Consider the following 16282-nt stretch of genomic DNA (forward strand, 5'->3'; position numbering starts at 1 on the left):
GATGTTGGGGTCTCCTTGTTCAGAATGAGCTAAGCTCTGCGATAATGCACTCACACACTCCATTCCCCCCAGACGGCATGGAGACGGCATGGAGCGGGGAGCTACAGAGTTCTGCCTGATTGATATCCTAATCCCAGCAAGTCTCTCTGAGGACACACTTGATCGTTGTGCATTCACACCGTCACTCGCGGCGCAACAGCTGTCCAATCAACAGACGCCGTTTGATGAAAGGTGGAAAAGGGGAAAGTGACCATTTGAGGACGTGTGTAAATCGAACATCTATCAGTGCCCTGCTTTGAATAACATGCCGGGTCCAAAGGACGGTGAAATGGCAGTTTGATAGTGATCTTGACAAAGAAATAAACGTCTTTAGGGAGTAGCGAGCCCTCCAACAGCGAATGATTCTCTGTTCATCAAATATAAAGGCAGAGGTTAACTCTAGACTAGGCTGAAGACTGTGTGTTGCGCCATGTAATAGCTCGTAATCCTTCAGCTTGCACCATGGAAACACTTGTGATATGAAACCATGCGACTGATTTGCTGATTCAGAAGTCAAAACAATCAGTCCGAATCACAGACTCCAGTCTGCCTTATCTAATGGGGGCTTTGACTACAGGAACAGTGCTGTCTACTGTATAATAAGTATAGGGGGGTGTCCACTGTGCTGTCTACTGTATAATAAGTATAGGGGGGTGTCCACTGTGGTGTCTACTGTATAATAAGTATAGGGGGGTGTCCACTGTGGTGTCTACTGTATAATAAGTATAGGGGGGTGTCCACTGTGGTGTCTACTGTATAATAAGACAGGTGCCGCCAGGTGTTCAGCTCACCTGAAGGCCCAGGAGTTTCTCACTGGGCTTGATGTGTCTCTGGATCTCACATGCGACCGGCTGGATGACTTTGATGCCATCCTCGTAAAACACATAGAACATGTTGCCTATTCCCAGACCTGAAGAAGAAACACACTCTTATTTAGATTCAGGAAGAGGCCTTACCAACACAGGAAAGTAATACCTGGTATAATATCATATTACAGGTATTGTGTCCCAGTTTCCATATCCTTAATTAAAAGAACATTGCACCAGAAAAGCACATGCTAACATGTAATGAGATTGTTATTCATCATACAAAAAATTACTCTCCAAGGGTTAACTAACTCTATTGATTATTTTGTACTGATTTAAACAAATGCAATACCCACCTTCCTCTCTCCACAGAATGTTGGCTACTACAGAAAATACAAAAAAGCACCAGTTAGTAAAAGATTGAAGAGGACCCTTTTATGAACAGAGACACCTATCATAGTGGCAAGGCATAGAACATCGTTTTATTCAAACGGTGTGATTAATTACACCAGTCATACACAACTACCTCAATCTATCAAGTGCTTTTATGAATCTATTCACAACAAGGACTTGCTGGAAACCCATGGACACAGCGCGAGTGTGTAACTGTAAAGTGCACAACCACAGCTTGTTTGTTGGGTTTGTGTGGCACAACAATGTCCAAGGTGACCAGGCAAACCAGGAAAGGTAATGAACAACATGAAAATAAAAAAGAATTATAGTTGAGGATTTTCATGGTTTTTCAAGAAGCAACATCAGAAGGTTGCTGGCGATATTAGATACTCATGAATGATCCTCCAATATTTTAACACTGAAGAGCATCCCAGGTCATTAGCAAGGATTATTTAGCTCCCTCTTCGAAAGTAAGACCCGTTTGGCTCATAATGTCAAAGTAATTTCTTATTAATTTCACTTACAGACAACTCATCTCACGGAATGTGAAATTAAAACTGCACAGGAAAAACCCAGGCACTTTAACGCTTGACCTTAAACACAAATTCATAGTCGGGCCCTGAAATCCACTCCCGTAGTGCTTTGAGATAACAGGAATAAGCCTATTAAAAGGATGTGCTTGTTCGCCTTGGCTACAAATGAACCATAGTGCACATTGTAAAAGCTGAGCCTATAACATAAAAAAATTAAGGACCCCCATCTCCCCCCCTCCCCACTTCTCCTGTTCAGTGCAAATAACTGGCCTATGGCTTTGTTTGGACTTTCCTCATTTCCCCTGTATAAGCATGACCTTCTCTTATTGTTCAGCCGTCCCACGCTTCCTCTGCTTCCATTCCGTGTTCCATTTTCCGTCCGTCCACAAACCAATCTCACCCCAATTCACATCCGATTCTAATCTCGGGCCCTTTTGCAATGCTCATTCTCTTACTCTTCTGCCATGTAGACAGACAGAGAGAGAGAGAGACAGACCGAGAGAGAGAGAGAGAGAGAGAGAGAGACAGAGAGAGAGAGACAGACCGAGAGACAGAGAGAGAGAGAGAGAGAGAGAGAGAGAGAGAGAGACCGAGAGAGAGACCGAGAGAGAGAGAGAGAGAGAGAGAGAGAGAGAGAGAGAGAGAGAGAGAGAGAGAGAGAGAGAGAGAGAAATGGGAGATGGAAAGACGCGACATGGATGTGTTAGTCAGACGTAATCTTTGTAAAGTTCTTCTACGAGCCCTCATGGTGCACTCATGCATGCACTACTGCTCATTAAAAAGCTACAAAAGACGACTCATCAAGATGAGAAATCAGACGAAAAACGATAGGAACACTTTTCCCTGGGTTTTTTTGTGCCCCAGTCTTTTCCAATAACAGAGTGTATTGATGCTATTCATCACCTCCGAGAAAAGATTGTGGTTGTTCTAAACATACCAGCGCCCCATATATCAAATTCGTCATCCATATTATAAAATAGCGATGTGCCACTTTTGGTGATAGGTTCACTCTAGCCTGAATAATAGTTTTCAACGACGCAAACTCTGCAGTCCCACTTCCAGCGGTCAGCAGAGCTGCGATAGCACCTTCCCATCAGCAAGGTCACACAAACTCAATCTGTTTACAAGGGCACAGCGCCGCACGCTTGTCCCAAACTGCCTGTGGTAACCAGCACCCTGGCATCACGGAACCGCGATGCCGTAATGGTGGAAGGCAGCGACCCAACTAATCTGGTAGCAGCCGAGATTCCATAAATTTTAGCGGTGCCGTTAAGCGTAGTCGGGTAACGCGGTTTCAGAGCCTGCCATTTGTTATGCAAATGCACCTGGCAGTGCTGTATATTCAAATCTGATCATAGCTTTCTGTGATTGCTGCGACTGACACACATCGGCGCAATATGCTATGTTGTTGCCACACTAGTGATATAACTTCTGTTTTGTAGGCTACTGTAAAGGAAAAGGATGGCACATCACAAACCCGCCTTGATGAAGCCCTATGCATTAACCCAGGGAGTCAGTTGGCTGAGCGGTGAGGGAGTCGGGCTAGTAATCCGAAGGTTGCCAGTTCGATTCCTGGTCATGCCAACTGACGTTGTGTCCTTGGGCAAGGCACTTCACCCTACTTGCCTCGGGGGAATGTCCCTGTACTTACTGTAAGTCGCTCTGGATAAGAGCATCTGCTAAATGACTAAATGTAAATGTAAACCTATATAGCCTATTATGAAAATCTGATCATTGTTTTCAATGATAGCTGCTACAGTTAAAGGCTACTATGTAGTTGACACACTATTGATTATAATTCTGTTTAACACAAACGACAGTTTCTGCAGTCACAGAGTGAATACATTTCCTCATAGCAATGGATCAATGCATTTTTAAACAGTGACAGCGATCGTTAAAAAGAGATTACTAAAATACTAGATTATATTAAACAGTAAAACGTGATTTCCATTTGTTTATTCCAACTACAGTAGGCCTACAGTAGCCTAGCTCTACCACTGACCGCCAAACTGCATCAAACTCCACTTACGAGAATATTAATGCCCTAACTTCCCAAAGCTAGGAAAACCCATCACAGGACCAACTCGCTGCTTTTTGCTGTTGTTGCTTTCGATAGCTTATCCCAGTATAAGCCTGGTCGTTCAAGGGTTAACGTAGGCTGATTGGGTGAGTCGTCAATCACACTGTAAGAAGTGATTCTGTGATTCTGTAGTCTTCAAAGGAGATCGACTGGTTCTATAATTGGGGGAAGGAGCCTTTTGAAAACGGATTCGGGAAAAAGTATATCATCTTTTAAAGAGAAAAAAATATCCGAGGAGTTAATCCTTGGAGGAATATCCTTGAGAATTTGAAAGTACCAGTAATTCGTGTAGAGAAGTTGAAACATCTATTGAAATCTTCCACATGGAATTTCGTATGTGATTTTGCTGCGTCAGTGAGTCAAGATGAAACGCTGAGTAAGAAATTAGGTTTTGGAAAAAGCTATCTTTTCTGGCTTTCTGCAAGATGTTAAAGCCAACAATGAAACAAGCTCTTTATAAATTCAGTTGTCTAAATGAAACATAACAATTCTTCTCCACAATAATAAGGCCCTCCAGGCCATGCATAGGTCTACTTGACGATACATAGCCTCCACAAAGAATCCACATTTACCGCTGCTGAGAAAAACTCTGGTTTAGCAAAGCGTGGTTTGGATTTTGACTGTTTTGCCCACCTGGACGGTCCATGTCTCTAGGTCTATGTCGCTAGGTCACTGTCACTAGGTCCATGTCGCTAGGTCCATGTCGCTAGGTCCATGTCGCTAGGCCCCAAGTCAAGCACAGCCCACTGGGAATCGTGCCCTTCACAGTGTAAAAGTGTGAAGAGACTGAATATGATGAGATTGATCAAGATTGAATACAGAGCTCTAACAGCGTGAGCTCCACCCTCTGAATAACCAGACTACCCAGGCGGGCGAAACCAACAAACCCCCCAGTCTCTCAGATCCTCAGAGATCACAGCACCAGATTGTCAGGGACTGATGACACTTGGGTGTCAGTTAGTTTTTTGTTTGTTAAACCCCTATGGTTAATACTCATGGGTAAACTCATTCAAACTGGACTTTAGTAGGAGGGAAATCAGTTTGGATGGGAGGGGGGCCAGGCACCGGAGAAAATGAAACATGGGCTCACAGATTGGTCTGGTTCTCTCTGGTAGGTCAGGTAACAGAGAACATTTTTGGATTTGATAGAGGAGCTATTCTCTCCATCAATGAGAAGCAGGGTCAGGCTTCCAAACATATCCTCTGTGGATTCTCAGAGCGCAGTTCTTGTTTTTCTCGTGCTTCAACGAGCCCACAAGTCTATCTTCAGCCTAATATCACTACACTCCAACCATTTCCTGCCTAATATCAACACGCTCCAGATACCTGTCAAGGGCCTGTTGAATAAGCTTGTCAAGAGCTCTCTGAAATATTAACACCTCAGTTTTGAAGTAGAATGCATATGTTTTTGTAAATGGATAAAGGGAGCAGGTTGGAGAAAACCTATTGTCGTTATTACAACTTGAAAGTGCACCTCCAGCGAAGGCCTCCATCGTGTTTTTGTTTCATATATTTGTGTGGACACCAGAGTAAGCCAGTAAAGCCTGCAATCCAGTCTATTTCCTTAGAAGAAGCTTGTTCCCAGGACCATATCCTTGTCAATGTGGCATGGTGGAAAGAGCAGAGACCAAAGTTAACTCCAGGCCTCAGCTGCTGAAGGGTTGAGTGCCTCACTTCCAGAGAAGAGTGGAGGGCACTGAGAGGTCACACCAGCTAATGAGGCCCAGCATATAGGCAGCCAGGGAGGGAGAGAGGGAGGGAGGACAGAAGAAGGGAAGGAGGGGAGAAGGGAAGAACAGAGGGACAGAAGAGGGAGGGACGGAGAGAGGGAGGGAGGGAGAGAGGGAGGGAGTTAGAGAGGGAAGGGAGGGAGGTAGAGAGGGAGGGAGTGGGAGAGCACGATCGAGGAGAACATCCAGAAATAGCCCGGTTATTGAGGTTAACATGCAGTCAAAGTCAGAGCTGTAACTTGTTACTACGAGCAACCTCGCGGTGATGAACGTCCACATGGACCACGAGGCACCAGGCAAGGAGTCAGCTGAGGCCAGGCTGCATCCTGCCTCCCGGTCATCATCTCCTCTGACAGCCTGCCAACGTAATGCACCTGGCGGCGTAGGGGAGACCACACAGGCGGTGTGAAAGCAGCTCTGGGGCGGGACTAAAGGCCTTGGCACACTGAGTGCAAAGTTTTCGTATGCGTTTTTTTCAATCGTCAGCCTCAACATTCGGTGCCTCTGAATTGTCAAAAAAAAACTCTCAAAATGCTGGCTATGGATGCGAAAAACGCTGAAAATCGAACCCGATACGAACTTTTCATTGACGGACTAAAGTTTCGGAGGCAGTTTGTAAGCGCGATTGACATAACGTGAGGGTGTGCAGTGCAAGGAGAGCAGCAGGGGCTGCAGAAGTTAAGGTAGCACAAACGTTGTACCCTGACCCTGAGCAGCGGTATAGCCCTGGGGTGGGAGAAGCAGGCTCTGACAACGAGTTTCAACCGGGGGAGGGAGAGAGACGGTTCCGGCAGCCACGAGCAGTCATGTCCTGAGGGCTTGCAGACGAGTCTATGAAGGTAAATTAGGCTCTTAAGAGATTTGCGAGTGTGAAACTGGATGTAAGCTCAAAATGACGATTTGTAACTTCGGAACACGATTTTCTAAAGCGCAGAAAGGATTTGTAAAATCTCTATGACCCTAATGTACCTTCATGCAAGCCCTAGATACCGGGAATTATGCATAAGAGCCAGAAAGTGATTGGCTAAGCGGTTAGATATGCATACAGGCCAGAACGCTATAGGCTAAATGGAGAGTCATACGTGCTGCTGAGCTTTGTGGTTTGGTCTCTCATCTCCCCGCCTCCCCTAGTTTCCACAGTAATGGTTGAGAAACTGCCCTCCGCACTGACTTCCTTTTGAACCCGATCCCATGGGCAGAGGATCCAAAATGGAGGCCGGTCTCCAACCCCAGAGCCGTTTCATCACACAGTGTGCTCGCAGCTTCAAAGGGGGGAGAAATCGGACTTGTGACCCCAGAGATTATGATCCTATGATGTGTGAAGAAATGTGCGTCGTGTGGCGATGCCCCGGGGACGGCAGCTGAACTTCCTGACACTGTTCAAAGGCGCTGAGGGATGTGTCGTTAGCAGGACTTGTGAGGTGAGGTGCAGTGCAGTGCAGTGCGCGCTCTTCATGCGCCACCATTACGCGAAGAACAACCAGCACCAAGGAGGAACTAATGACAGTGTGCTGTGTGGATGGAAGCCAGACAAAAAATATATAACTTCTTATGGCATTTCAGAAATGGCCAAAGATAACGACAGAGAAAGAGAGATAAGTTGCACGGCAGAGTAAAGAGAACTATTCCTGTGGTTGTAATGAAGAACTGACCATAACTTTGTCCTCATATTTCACAAGCACTTTGATGATTGACAATCGCAGCTGGATCACAAAAGCAGAACAGCCAACAGGAGAATAATAGAGGAGAAACTTTCAAACCTTGGTGATTAAACGAGTAGCAATGCATGTCTAGTGGCCCATCACAATAATATCGGTCTCAAAGGCTGTAGGCCGAGATGAGAAAGAATACAGTATTGTGAGAATAACTGCTATTCCTCTAGCAGGGGTTCTATTATTACATTGGAGGTTATAAACTATTAACAAGTGAGGAGATGAATTATTGAAAGCTTAAGCTGCATAGTTCCATTATCCTCAGAAAGGGACACATCATAAGTTATACATACGGGTCTTGCGAGCTGAGTCTTCCACAAACAGCGATGAGATGTCTTCATCCACTCCAGCCTCGTTTTTGGCGATGCAGGTGTATGCACCGGTGTCCTCAAAGTGCACATTGCTGATGTGAACCTCACTTCCATTAGCTGGAGGACACGAGAGAAGACACACACACACACATACCAAAACACACAGACGTACACACATACGCACACTTTAAGTTTGCATGGCAGACCCAAGATAAAAGGCCACTGAAACCATTTGCAGAGAAGCTTGGCAATTTTGATCAAAGCCAGGCTCTTACATAAGCGAGTCCAACAGCAAGACTAGCGGGGGAGTGAGAGGTTAGGGGGGTGGGGGGGAGTGAGAGGTTAGGGGGGTGTGGGGGGGAGTGAGAGGTTAGGGGGGTGGGGGGGGGGAGTGAGATGTTAGGGGGGTTGGGGGGAGTGAGAGGTTAGGGGGGTGTGGGGGGGGAGTGAGAGGTTAGGGGGGTGTGGGGGGGGTATTGTGTCTATCTGGCTGTGCCCTGTGGAATGTCTGTTGGGGAAGGATTTATGTGTGACACCCAAGGGAATGCGTCTCACCTTGCAGGGTGAGCTGTTTGGACAGCAGGATGTGTCTCACCTTGCAGGGTGAGCTGTTTGGACAGCAGGATGTGTCTCTAGTGACACAAGGGAGTCAGATGGCTGAGCGGTGAGGGAATCGGGCTAGTAATCTGAAGGTTGCCAGTTCGATTCCCGGCCGTGCCAAATGACGTTGTGTCCTTGGGCAAGGCACTTCACCCTACTTGCCTCGGGGGGAATGTCCCTGTACTTACTGTAAGTGGCTCTGGATAAGAGCGTCTGCTAAATGACTAAATGTAAATGTCTCACCTTGCATGGTGAGCTGTTTGGACAGCAGGATGTGTCTCACCTTGCATGGTGAGCTGTTTGGACAGCAGGATGTGTCTCACCTTGCAGGGTGAGCTGTTTGGACAGCAGGATGTGTCTCACCTTGCATGGTGAGCTGTTTGGACAGCAGGATGTGTCTCACCTTGCAGGGTGAGCTGTTTGGACAGCTTGGTGGTGATGTCCATGCCGTTCTTCAGCCAGGACAGCTGTGGCTCCGGGACGCCGTCCGCGTGGCAGCGCAGGCTCGCCGTCACCCCCGGCTCCCTCGCCTGGCTCTCAGGGTACACCCGGATGACGGGGGGGACTGGAGGGGGAGACAGAGAAAGGAGGAGGATGAATGCCAGCTGCTGATCAGCAAGGATCTTTGAAGAGCTTTATCGAATGAGAAGTTTTCTTTTAGAGAGGACGCCAAACCCATTTAAGGTCTAACTAAACATTAACATACTATCAATGGGATCAAGCGTATTTCCAGCGTAAGCTGAACGCTATTAGATAACATTTGTGTGCCTGGAAGGGCCGTGGAAGCCAAACAAATCAGTTAGATAAATAAGGCAGGGAATCTCTGTTGGGCTGCCATCGATTTCGTTTGGTGGCCATTGATTTTCTTCAACCTTTTGTCAGGCAAGGAGATGATGAGACAGAGGCTGATGGAACTAAATGCATAATAACCTGAATGCAAAGCTATACCAACAAACTCTGAACCATCAAAACATTCCCAGTGAATCCATTGTCCATAAAGTATTTTGTGTTTCTTAATATGTATTTCATTAATCGTGTGAGGCTTCGTTGTAAAACTACAGCAGGTTGAAGATCCTGGCACAGCGAGGTTTTTACGTGGTTAACGTTAACTACCATTCCTCCCCCTTCTCCCACAGTTTTGATTAAATTAAATCCACTTTGATAAAACCTAAAACGGGGAGAACTTCACACACTCCTATCTTGTCATGGAATCCCCGTCTCTCTCTTGACCCACATGACTGGCCTCAATCACACAGACTAAAATAAACTTCAAAAAGAGCATGGGCTCCGCCCCGGCCAGACAGCAGGAGCACCTGCTTCCTGGCAGTCTGGAGGGTAAAGACAGGATCGGGGAGGCTGATTCCTGTGGGCCTGTTTGGGGAAAGGAAGCGTGTTCCCGGCCAGGTGACTGATGGAGGGGAGAGTGGTGCCACGGCCATCTGGTCAGAGTGTCACTCTGGTGCGCACAACCTGCCTTGGCTTGAGGGGTTTGTCGCCCGGTGCCAATGTGCCTTCCAGAAGCAGCCAGGGCCTGCCGGAGACAGGTAGTCGAGGATACGGTGCCAAAACGACTACACTTTTCATCTTGTGTGTCTGCGTTCAGGTGCGTCGCGATTTAAAAAGACTTAGAAAAACGTCTTTTTCATCTCTAATTCATTCATTTAGCAGATGCTAACTCGTGATTAAATTCAAGTTGTTTGCGCTGGATTTGGGAGGGTCATTTGTTCACGTCAAATCTGTGTGTAGAGATATTTAAATCTGCTGTTACATCCGTGAACATTTTGTTCCCAATAGGAAAAGTAAAAGCTGTTTTCCACTCGTCTGTTTTCACCACAGACACTGTGGCAACACATGACGTATTTAGATGGCGAAGATCACCAAAGTGAACGCTGCACTCACAATTTATATTCAGGACAATTTGTCTTTCAGAGGACACCCAAAGGCCTCATTATCATGAATAAACTGTACATTTCTCCCTACAATTACATCACGAAACAGAGAAATGTCAAAACTCCACTCCCCTGACACTCCTCCCTTCTCTCACGCCTCGACATCGCTCCAAGGCTCGTTTGTAAACGCGCTCTCTTTCTTTCCAAAAATCCCCATTTCCTATGCCTGGCCGACCACACAACAGAGGCAAAAATTCAGTCAATGTGATTTTTCCACTCAGAAGTAGATTGAGACGGGCTGGAAGGCGTGCGTAGTGGTGATGTGTTCCTGGAGGTGTCAAGAGACCGACTGGGGGAGATTGTGACACAGTGGGGGTGACAGCTCCATCATACAGCTCCCCGGCCTACCGTCAATCATACAGCCAGACACCCCTCAACACACACACGGGCAAGCGCACACATACACTTCTACATTCTCTCTATCACACACACAAACAAACACTGTCTTACACACACACACGTATATATATATAACCCATCAGTGGGGGACCACCTCAGCACCATGCTGGAGGGTGATATCCTACTAAGCCTGGCTTGTTTCAACTTTTTCTGCTGGATTGAACCCGCGATCCCTCTCTGTTCCCTCTGCCTGACTGTCTGCGTTCCCTCTCCCATCACACCACCAAGCTGATTGTGGGAACTGTCAACACTCATCGGCCCTCTCACGGGGGCCGAGCCCCTCCCTGGGCCGGGCCCCTCCCTCCCTGGGCCCCTCCCTCCCTGGGCCTGTCCTCATCTCTGCTATGTGATTACTCTTCCGGCAGAGCTGCTCTACCGGCCAGCGCTGGCCCACCCCGATCCTGAAACACAGGGAGAGAGACTAGGATGACCCTGAGCTCTGAAGTCGAAATGAATTGGAAACACACTCTGTGAGAGCTGGCTTTGTATGCTAGCTTTGTATTGCCTCTCGTAAGGGAAATCGAAATCTTCCACAGAAAGACGGTGCAACGGCATCCAGTGATTCTGAAACGTGGTTGAATTTTTTTTTTTGCTAAGTCGTGCTGAATTTGCCCAGTTAATTGTATTGAAAGGTGTTCACGTTTGTGTAAAAGCGATACAAACCTGGGCTATTGTAACTGTATAATAATGTCAATTGAATAATATAATTATGTCAGAACAACTTCAAATTGAGTTTCCTGAGTGTGTAAGCGTTGCTCTAATAGTTAGCACTTATCAAAGCATTTAATACAATACCACAAACTCAAATGTATTTCTTTCTTTTAAGAATTCCATTCTCAGATGGCACCCGCTCCGACGGTTGCCGCTGCGCGTCGGACTGTTCACGCCTCCGCACCGTCCATTATCAGGTGATATTGGACACCTCGTCGGGCATTATCCCTTACTTATTTCACCACTGTATTTGTTCCCTGGTTACAGATCTAAACTTGAACCTTCTTGGAACACTGTTGCTAGGCTAACAGCTCTAAACATGAACCTTCTTGGAACACTGTTGCTAGGCTAACAGCTCTGAACATAGGGTTGCCAACCGTAACGAATTGTCCAGGACATCCCGAATTATGGGTGATTTTGATTTGTCCCGTCAGGGACAGCTCCAGTCCCGTATTCCAATCACAGCCTCACCGGACAATAATAGGCTACTGTAAACGCGCCAAAACTCACGCAAACGTTGCTATGGGACACGGTTGTTGCTTGCTGGTGACAGTGTGTGTGAACTGGCCACTGGTGAGGTGAGCATTATTGTGTGTCAAAAGGAGAAACTTGTAATAATTGCCTTGACTATTACTTTGAACAATACATCCAAGCGAGTAGCTATTAGTGGTTTGCCAAAATTACACTGAAATTAGTAGGTTTATCATGGTATGGCTAATGAAAGCTTGCGATTTCCGTTATTGTTTTTCAGCTGTTGGTGCGCGCGCATGTGCGTGTGCGCACCTGGAAGAAAGTGTCCCTCATTTGGGGTTGAGAAAGTTGGCAACCCTATCTGAACATGAACCTTCTTGGAACACTGTTGCTAGGCTAACAGCTCTAAAAGCCTTTCATCAGCTTCAGGAAAGAAGGACTCTCGGTATGTGGGACATGTTCCGTACCTCCTCCACAACCGCAGCAGGTTCGGTGGGTTCAGCAGTTCATTTGAGGGGTTTGGTCAGCCAACGCTGCTAGCGCTCTCCAAGCTAAAGGAGTTGTGCAGGAACTGAACCTGTGCTGAATGAGCACACCCTTACACAAGTGAGGACACCTTGAACTAGATGTCCTAACAGGTGATAGCATCAACATGTGCTTGTATCTATAAGATTAGTTCATTCTGTAATGACCCACAAGTCCTCAAGAAACACAGTTAGTATTTCTAAAAAGTTTAAGTCAGCCAGTCTCTTATTCAAGGCTGTTGTTAATGGAAAAGTAGAAACCTAAGCCATGTTCAGATGTTTTTCTCAACTTGGTATTGATATTTAATAATTCAATTCCTCTCCTCAACTGAAAACATCACTAGAATTTAAAATAAAAACTCATGCTCACAAATAAACAATTTTTTATACAAAACATTTGGATATTTTTTTTTTTTTGCAAAAACCTTTTGTACAAATCCAATCTTTCTGGAAAATAAAGGACTCAGTGTGGATGGATCAATGTTACTGGACTTCTTGTCAAAACAATCCTGTTATCAAGTTGCATTTCCTGTCAGGGTCTCAGGGGTGGAGGGGGGAGGAAGGGGGGGCCCTGTCTCCCCCGTCTCTCTGTATTGACCGCGTCCTGTCAGTCGCTGAGTGTGCGACACAGGTGTGGTTTAGCACACTGACGGTGACACCGTACCGACAGGAAGTCAAGGAGCGAGCGCTCTGCCGCTGAGGAGGAAGAAAGAGAGGAGGAGGAGGTGGTAGAGGAGGAGAGAGAGGAGGAGGAGGTGGTGGTAGAGGAGGTTGTAGAGATTGAGGGAGAGGAGGAGGAGGTGGTAGAGGAAGTTGTAGAGAAGGAGGGAGAGGAGGAGGGAGAGGAGGAGAGAGAGGAGGAGAGAGGAGGAGGAGCTCTGCTTACCGTTCACCTGCAGCATGTGTGTCTGTGAGAGCTGCTCGTAACCGTCGCCATAGCAGCTGTAGTTCCCCATGTGAGTGGTGGTCACCTTGGTGATGTACAGAGAGCCGTCGTCTCCGAAATCCTGCGGGGCAGAGAGTTCAGGTCAGCTGTGGGCGGGAGGGTTCAAAGTTCGAACCTTATTATTGGCATCGGTCTGAATTCTGAAGGGTCTTTGGTTGATCGAAGCTTTGGTTTGGAGGAGGAATGAGTGTTTTCATCAGCAGGATGGAAAAGCGAGTTTATAGGTCTTGGGAATTCAGGAGTACAAAGTCAATAGAGGAGCATTGTGATCATTTGTACATCGAGAAAAATAGAAATAATAAAAATACATTTAAAAAAGAACCTGTATAATCGCATTATGCCGTTCAAGGTAACAGAGAAATGTAGATAATGGCCTGATGCGGGATCACTGCTTATGGTGGAACAATTCTTTCAAAACCATTATTTGAATTCTTATTATCAAGGCTCATATTCACAAATGTCTGAGCAGTATTCCCAAACGAAGCATGAGAAAGCATACAGTACTGCATACAGTTTGTTTGAAAATATCGCCACTGAAAATAACAAAATGACAGACGTTAGTCTCTTAAAACGTGCATGCCACAGAAACACATCAGCTGCAGACACGATGGGAAATAGCCTTGTAAGATCACAGGCAAAAGCCAGTCCGTGGTATGAGATTGTGAGGAACGTCTGATGAAATGCTAATAAATGCTGTGTCATGATGGTGACCACAAGAACGTGCTGAGTAAGAAAATACCAAAAAGTGCAGCAATAACATTGGTGAGAGTCCAAGAAGCTAATGAGTCGATGCCAAGAAAATTGTTCAGTCTTGAGTGTCTATTCTCCTCATTAGGAGGGAACCTCACATTCCCACTCTCAATTTGTTACTGTCTCCCGGGAATATTTTCCCCCATTTGATTTTAGTCTAATTTGATTAGAGAGCTTCAAATCAAGGCACACAGTGAGAGATTGTAAATCTCTTAGGTGTTTATTATCGTAATCCCTGAAAGGCAAATGAAGGTCAGTTCCTTTACTAGGTTTGGTTACCATCTCTTGGCTTCCCTTCAGACAGCTACGAAGCTGGTCTTCCCTGTTTGGAGGTTTACTCTCTCTACTACCGTCCAGGGCTCTGATATATAGCAGAGCAGGAGGGTGGCAGGGGGGGGGGTGGCAAGGGGGCCATGCAGGGGCAACAGACCTGCACCGTATGAGGGGGATTGATGGTGCGTTTTGGCCCTTCGGCTGAGAGCATATTGTGTCACCTTTTTAAATGAAAAATGAATGGTGAGAAAAATGAAAGTCTGAGGAGTGGAACGGCAGGTACTAGAAGCTATCACCCCGGCAACCTCCCCCTCACCCTCCCCTCACCCCTCTGCTCTGCCGAGTCACCCCGCTCCCTCACCTCCCCTCAGACAGGGAGGGGGCAGGGTAGTGTGACAGCACAGCCTGAGGGATATTCACATCTAGGCCAGCCTCATAAGACGTGCCAGGTGCCTGTTTAAGCCCATCAAACTGGTTAACCTCCACAAAGACTCAGGAGGGAGCCAGCTTGCTAGGATCCTAAACCACAGCAGGTATGCCAGGTGATCTTCTGGGGGAATTCTGTTAGCCAGTAAACCACAAGGACTCATTAGCTTCAAGGCCCTTCGTGAATGATAAAACAGTTTGACGTTATATTCGGTTGTTGGTGTCTGTTCTGCGAAACCTACCTGGGTTGGGATCTGTGTTTTGTTTTGGTGGTGGGGGAGAAAGCACAATGTGAATACATGGCTATTAGATATGTAAGAATTGCTGGTTTTAGTCACGGTTTAAGTCAAAGGAAGATATGGCACATTAGTTCAGTTCAAAGTCGACACAGATCTGTAGAAGCCTGGAGCCTGTGTTGCTCATGATGGACCACACACCCAACAGTCACATGTTCTCACATACTGTACGTGATGCATAGCATTTTCAAAGGCAGTGTTAAATAAAAACACATCCCCTAAACTCCAAATCACCTCCTGTCCATATGCTGTGAGTCACTACTCTCGGTGGATGATGGACGTCCCTAGATAAGGGTCACTGGATGAGGAAGGACACCAGTGAGCCTGGTGAAAACGTCTTTCCCTAACTGGGATATTCCAGAGGTTAGAGGTGTTGAGATTCTGCAGCAGACTGACTCAGAGTCCCTCCTCACAGGAAGTCGTTTTACAAACCTTCCCCAGCCCAGCGTATTTATCACATTTTGTCCACAGGAGAGTCCCGGCGAGGATGACGCAACACACGGCAACAGTGATGGCCGTGGATTTATAGTAAGCTGCTTTGTCAAAATGGAGACCGGTTCTATTGAACTCCATAATACAGGCACACCGATGGGATTAATGCGGCATTCAACGAGTCTGTCTGTTGACAGAAACGTTTATTTTTATTTTTTATAGCTTTTAAAACGGGATGGAGATATACAGTCGACTGCATATTTACTGTTGGGTAATTCTAATTAAGGCTGGAAGTCATAACCAAGAAACTTTGTAGAAAATAGAGTTCATGGTAATTCGCAGTGGAGTTCGGAGACACCAGGTGTGTCTAAATCCACAGAGTACACTGTGACAAACCACATGGGCGTTCTCCCATGACGGATTGAGTGCATAAAATAATCTGGGCTAAGCTGGTGTTTGGATCCCGTTGATTTTGTTCCATTAGCATTTCTCTGCAAGGTCTAGTTAGAGTTATAAAGTAAAATGAAAATGAAAATATTTTTAATATTTAAATTTTAAGAAATTTTTTTTTTAAATATATAAACCTCGGCCCCCCCACGCAACATTAGTATATTCAGTCACAAGTGGCTGAAAATTAGCCTCCATCTCCTGTTGTCCTCCAGGAGGATCCTCAGAGCACCATCTGTGGTGATCATGTCCACTGAGCTGAAGGTCAAAGACTGGGGCTTCATTAGACGACGACATGGAATCAGAGATGACATACACAGACCCAGGAACAGCGGTCGAGGTCACGGTGCAGAAAAGCTCACAGCAAAATAAAGGTCAAGTCTTTCCAGCATGCTTACAGGTCGCCTTCGAATCACAGCTTTAAGATGTTTTGAAAGGGAACTCTCTGAAATGC

At 46.3% G+C, this 16282-nt stretch overlaps 1 protein-coding gene across 1 annotated transcript in view; it reads right to left on the bottom strand.

The window, feature by feature from the left end:
- Positions 1 to 16282, bottom strand: part of fstl5 (follistatin-like 5) — a 90579-nt gene that overhangs the window by 13047 nt on the left and 61250 nt on the right. The window contains exons 8-12 of the mRNA XM_067247623.1: positions 13145 to 13265; positions 8608 to 8769; positions 7587 to 7721; positions 1202 to 1228; positions 831 to 949 (exon numbers count right to left, since the gene is read on the bottom strand). Of these exons, the coding sequence (XP_067103724.1) occupies positions 831 to 949; positions 1202 to 1228; positions 7587 to 7721; positions 8608 to 8769; positions 13145 to 13265 (564 nt within the window). The remainder of the gene's footprint in view (positions 1 to 830; positions 950 to 1201; positions 1229 to 7586; positions 7722 to 8607; positions 8770 to 13144; positions 13266 to 16282) is intronic.

The sequence above is a fragment of the Osmerus mordax genome, chromosome 12 (assembly GCF_038355195.1).
Source record: "Osmerus mordax isolate fOsmMor3 chromosome 12, fOsmMor3.pri, whole genome shotgun sequence".
NCBI classification, from domain to species: domain Eukaryota; kingdom Metazoa; phylum Chordata; class Actinopteri; order Osmeriformes; family Osmeridae; genus Osmerus; species Osmerus mordax.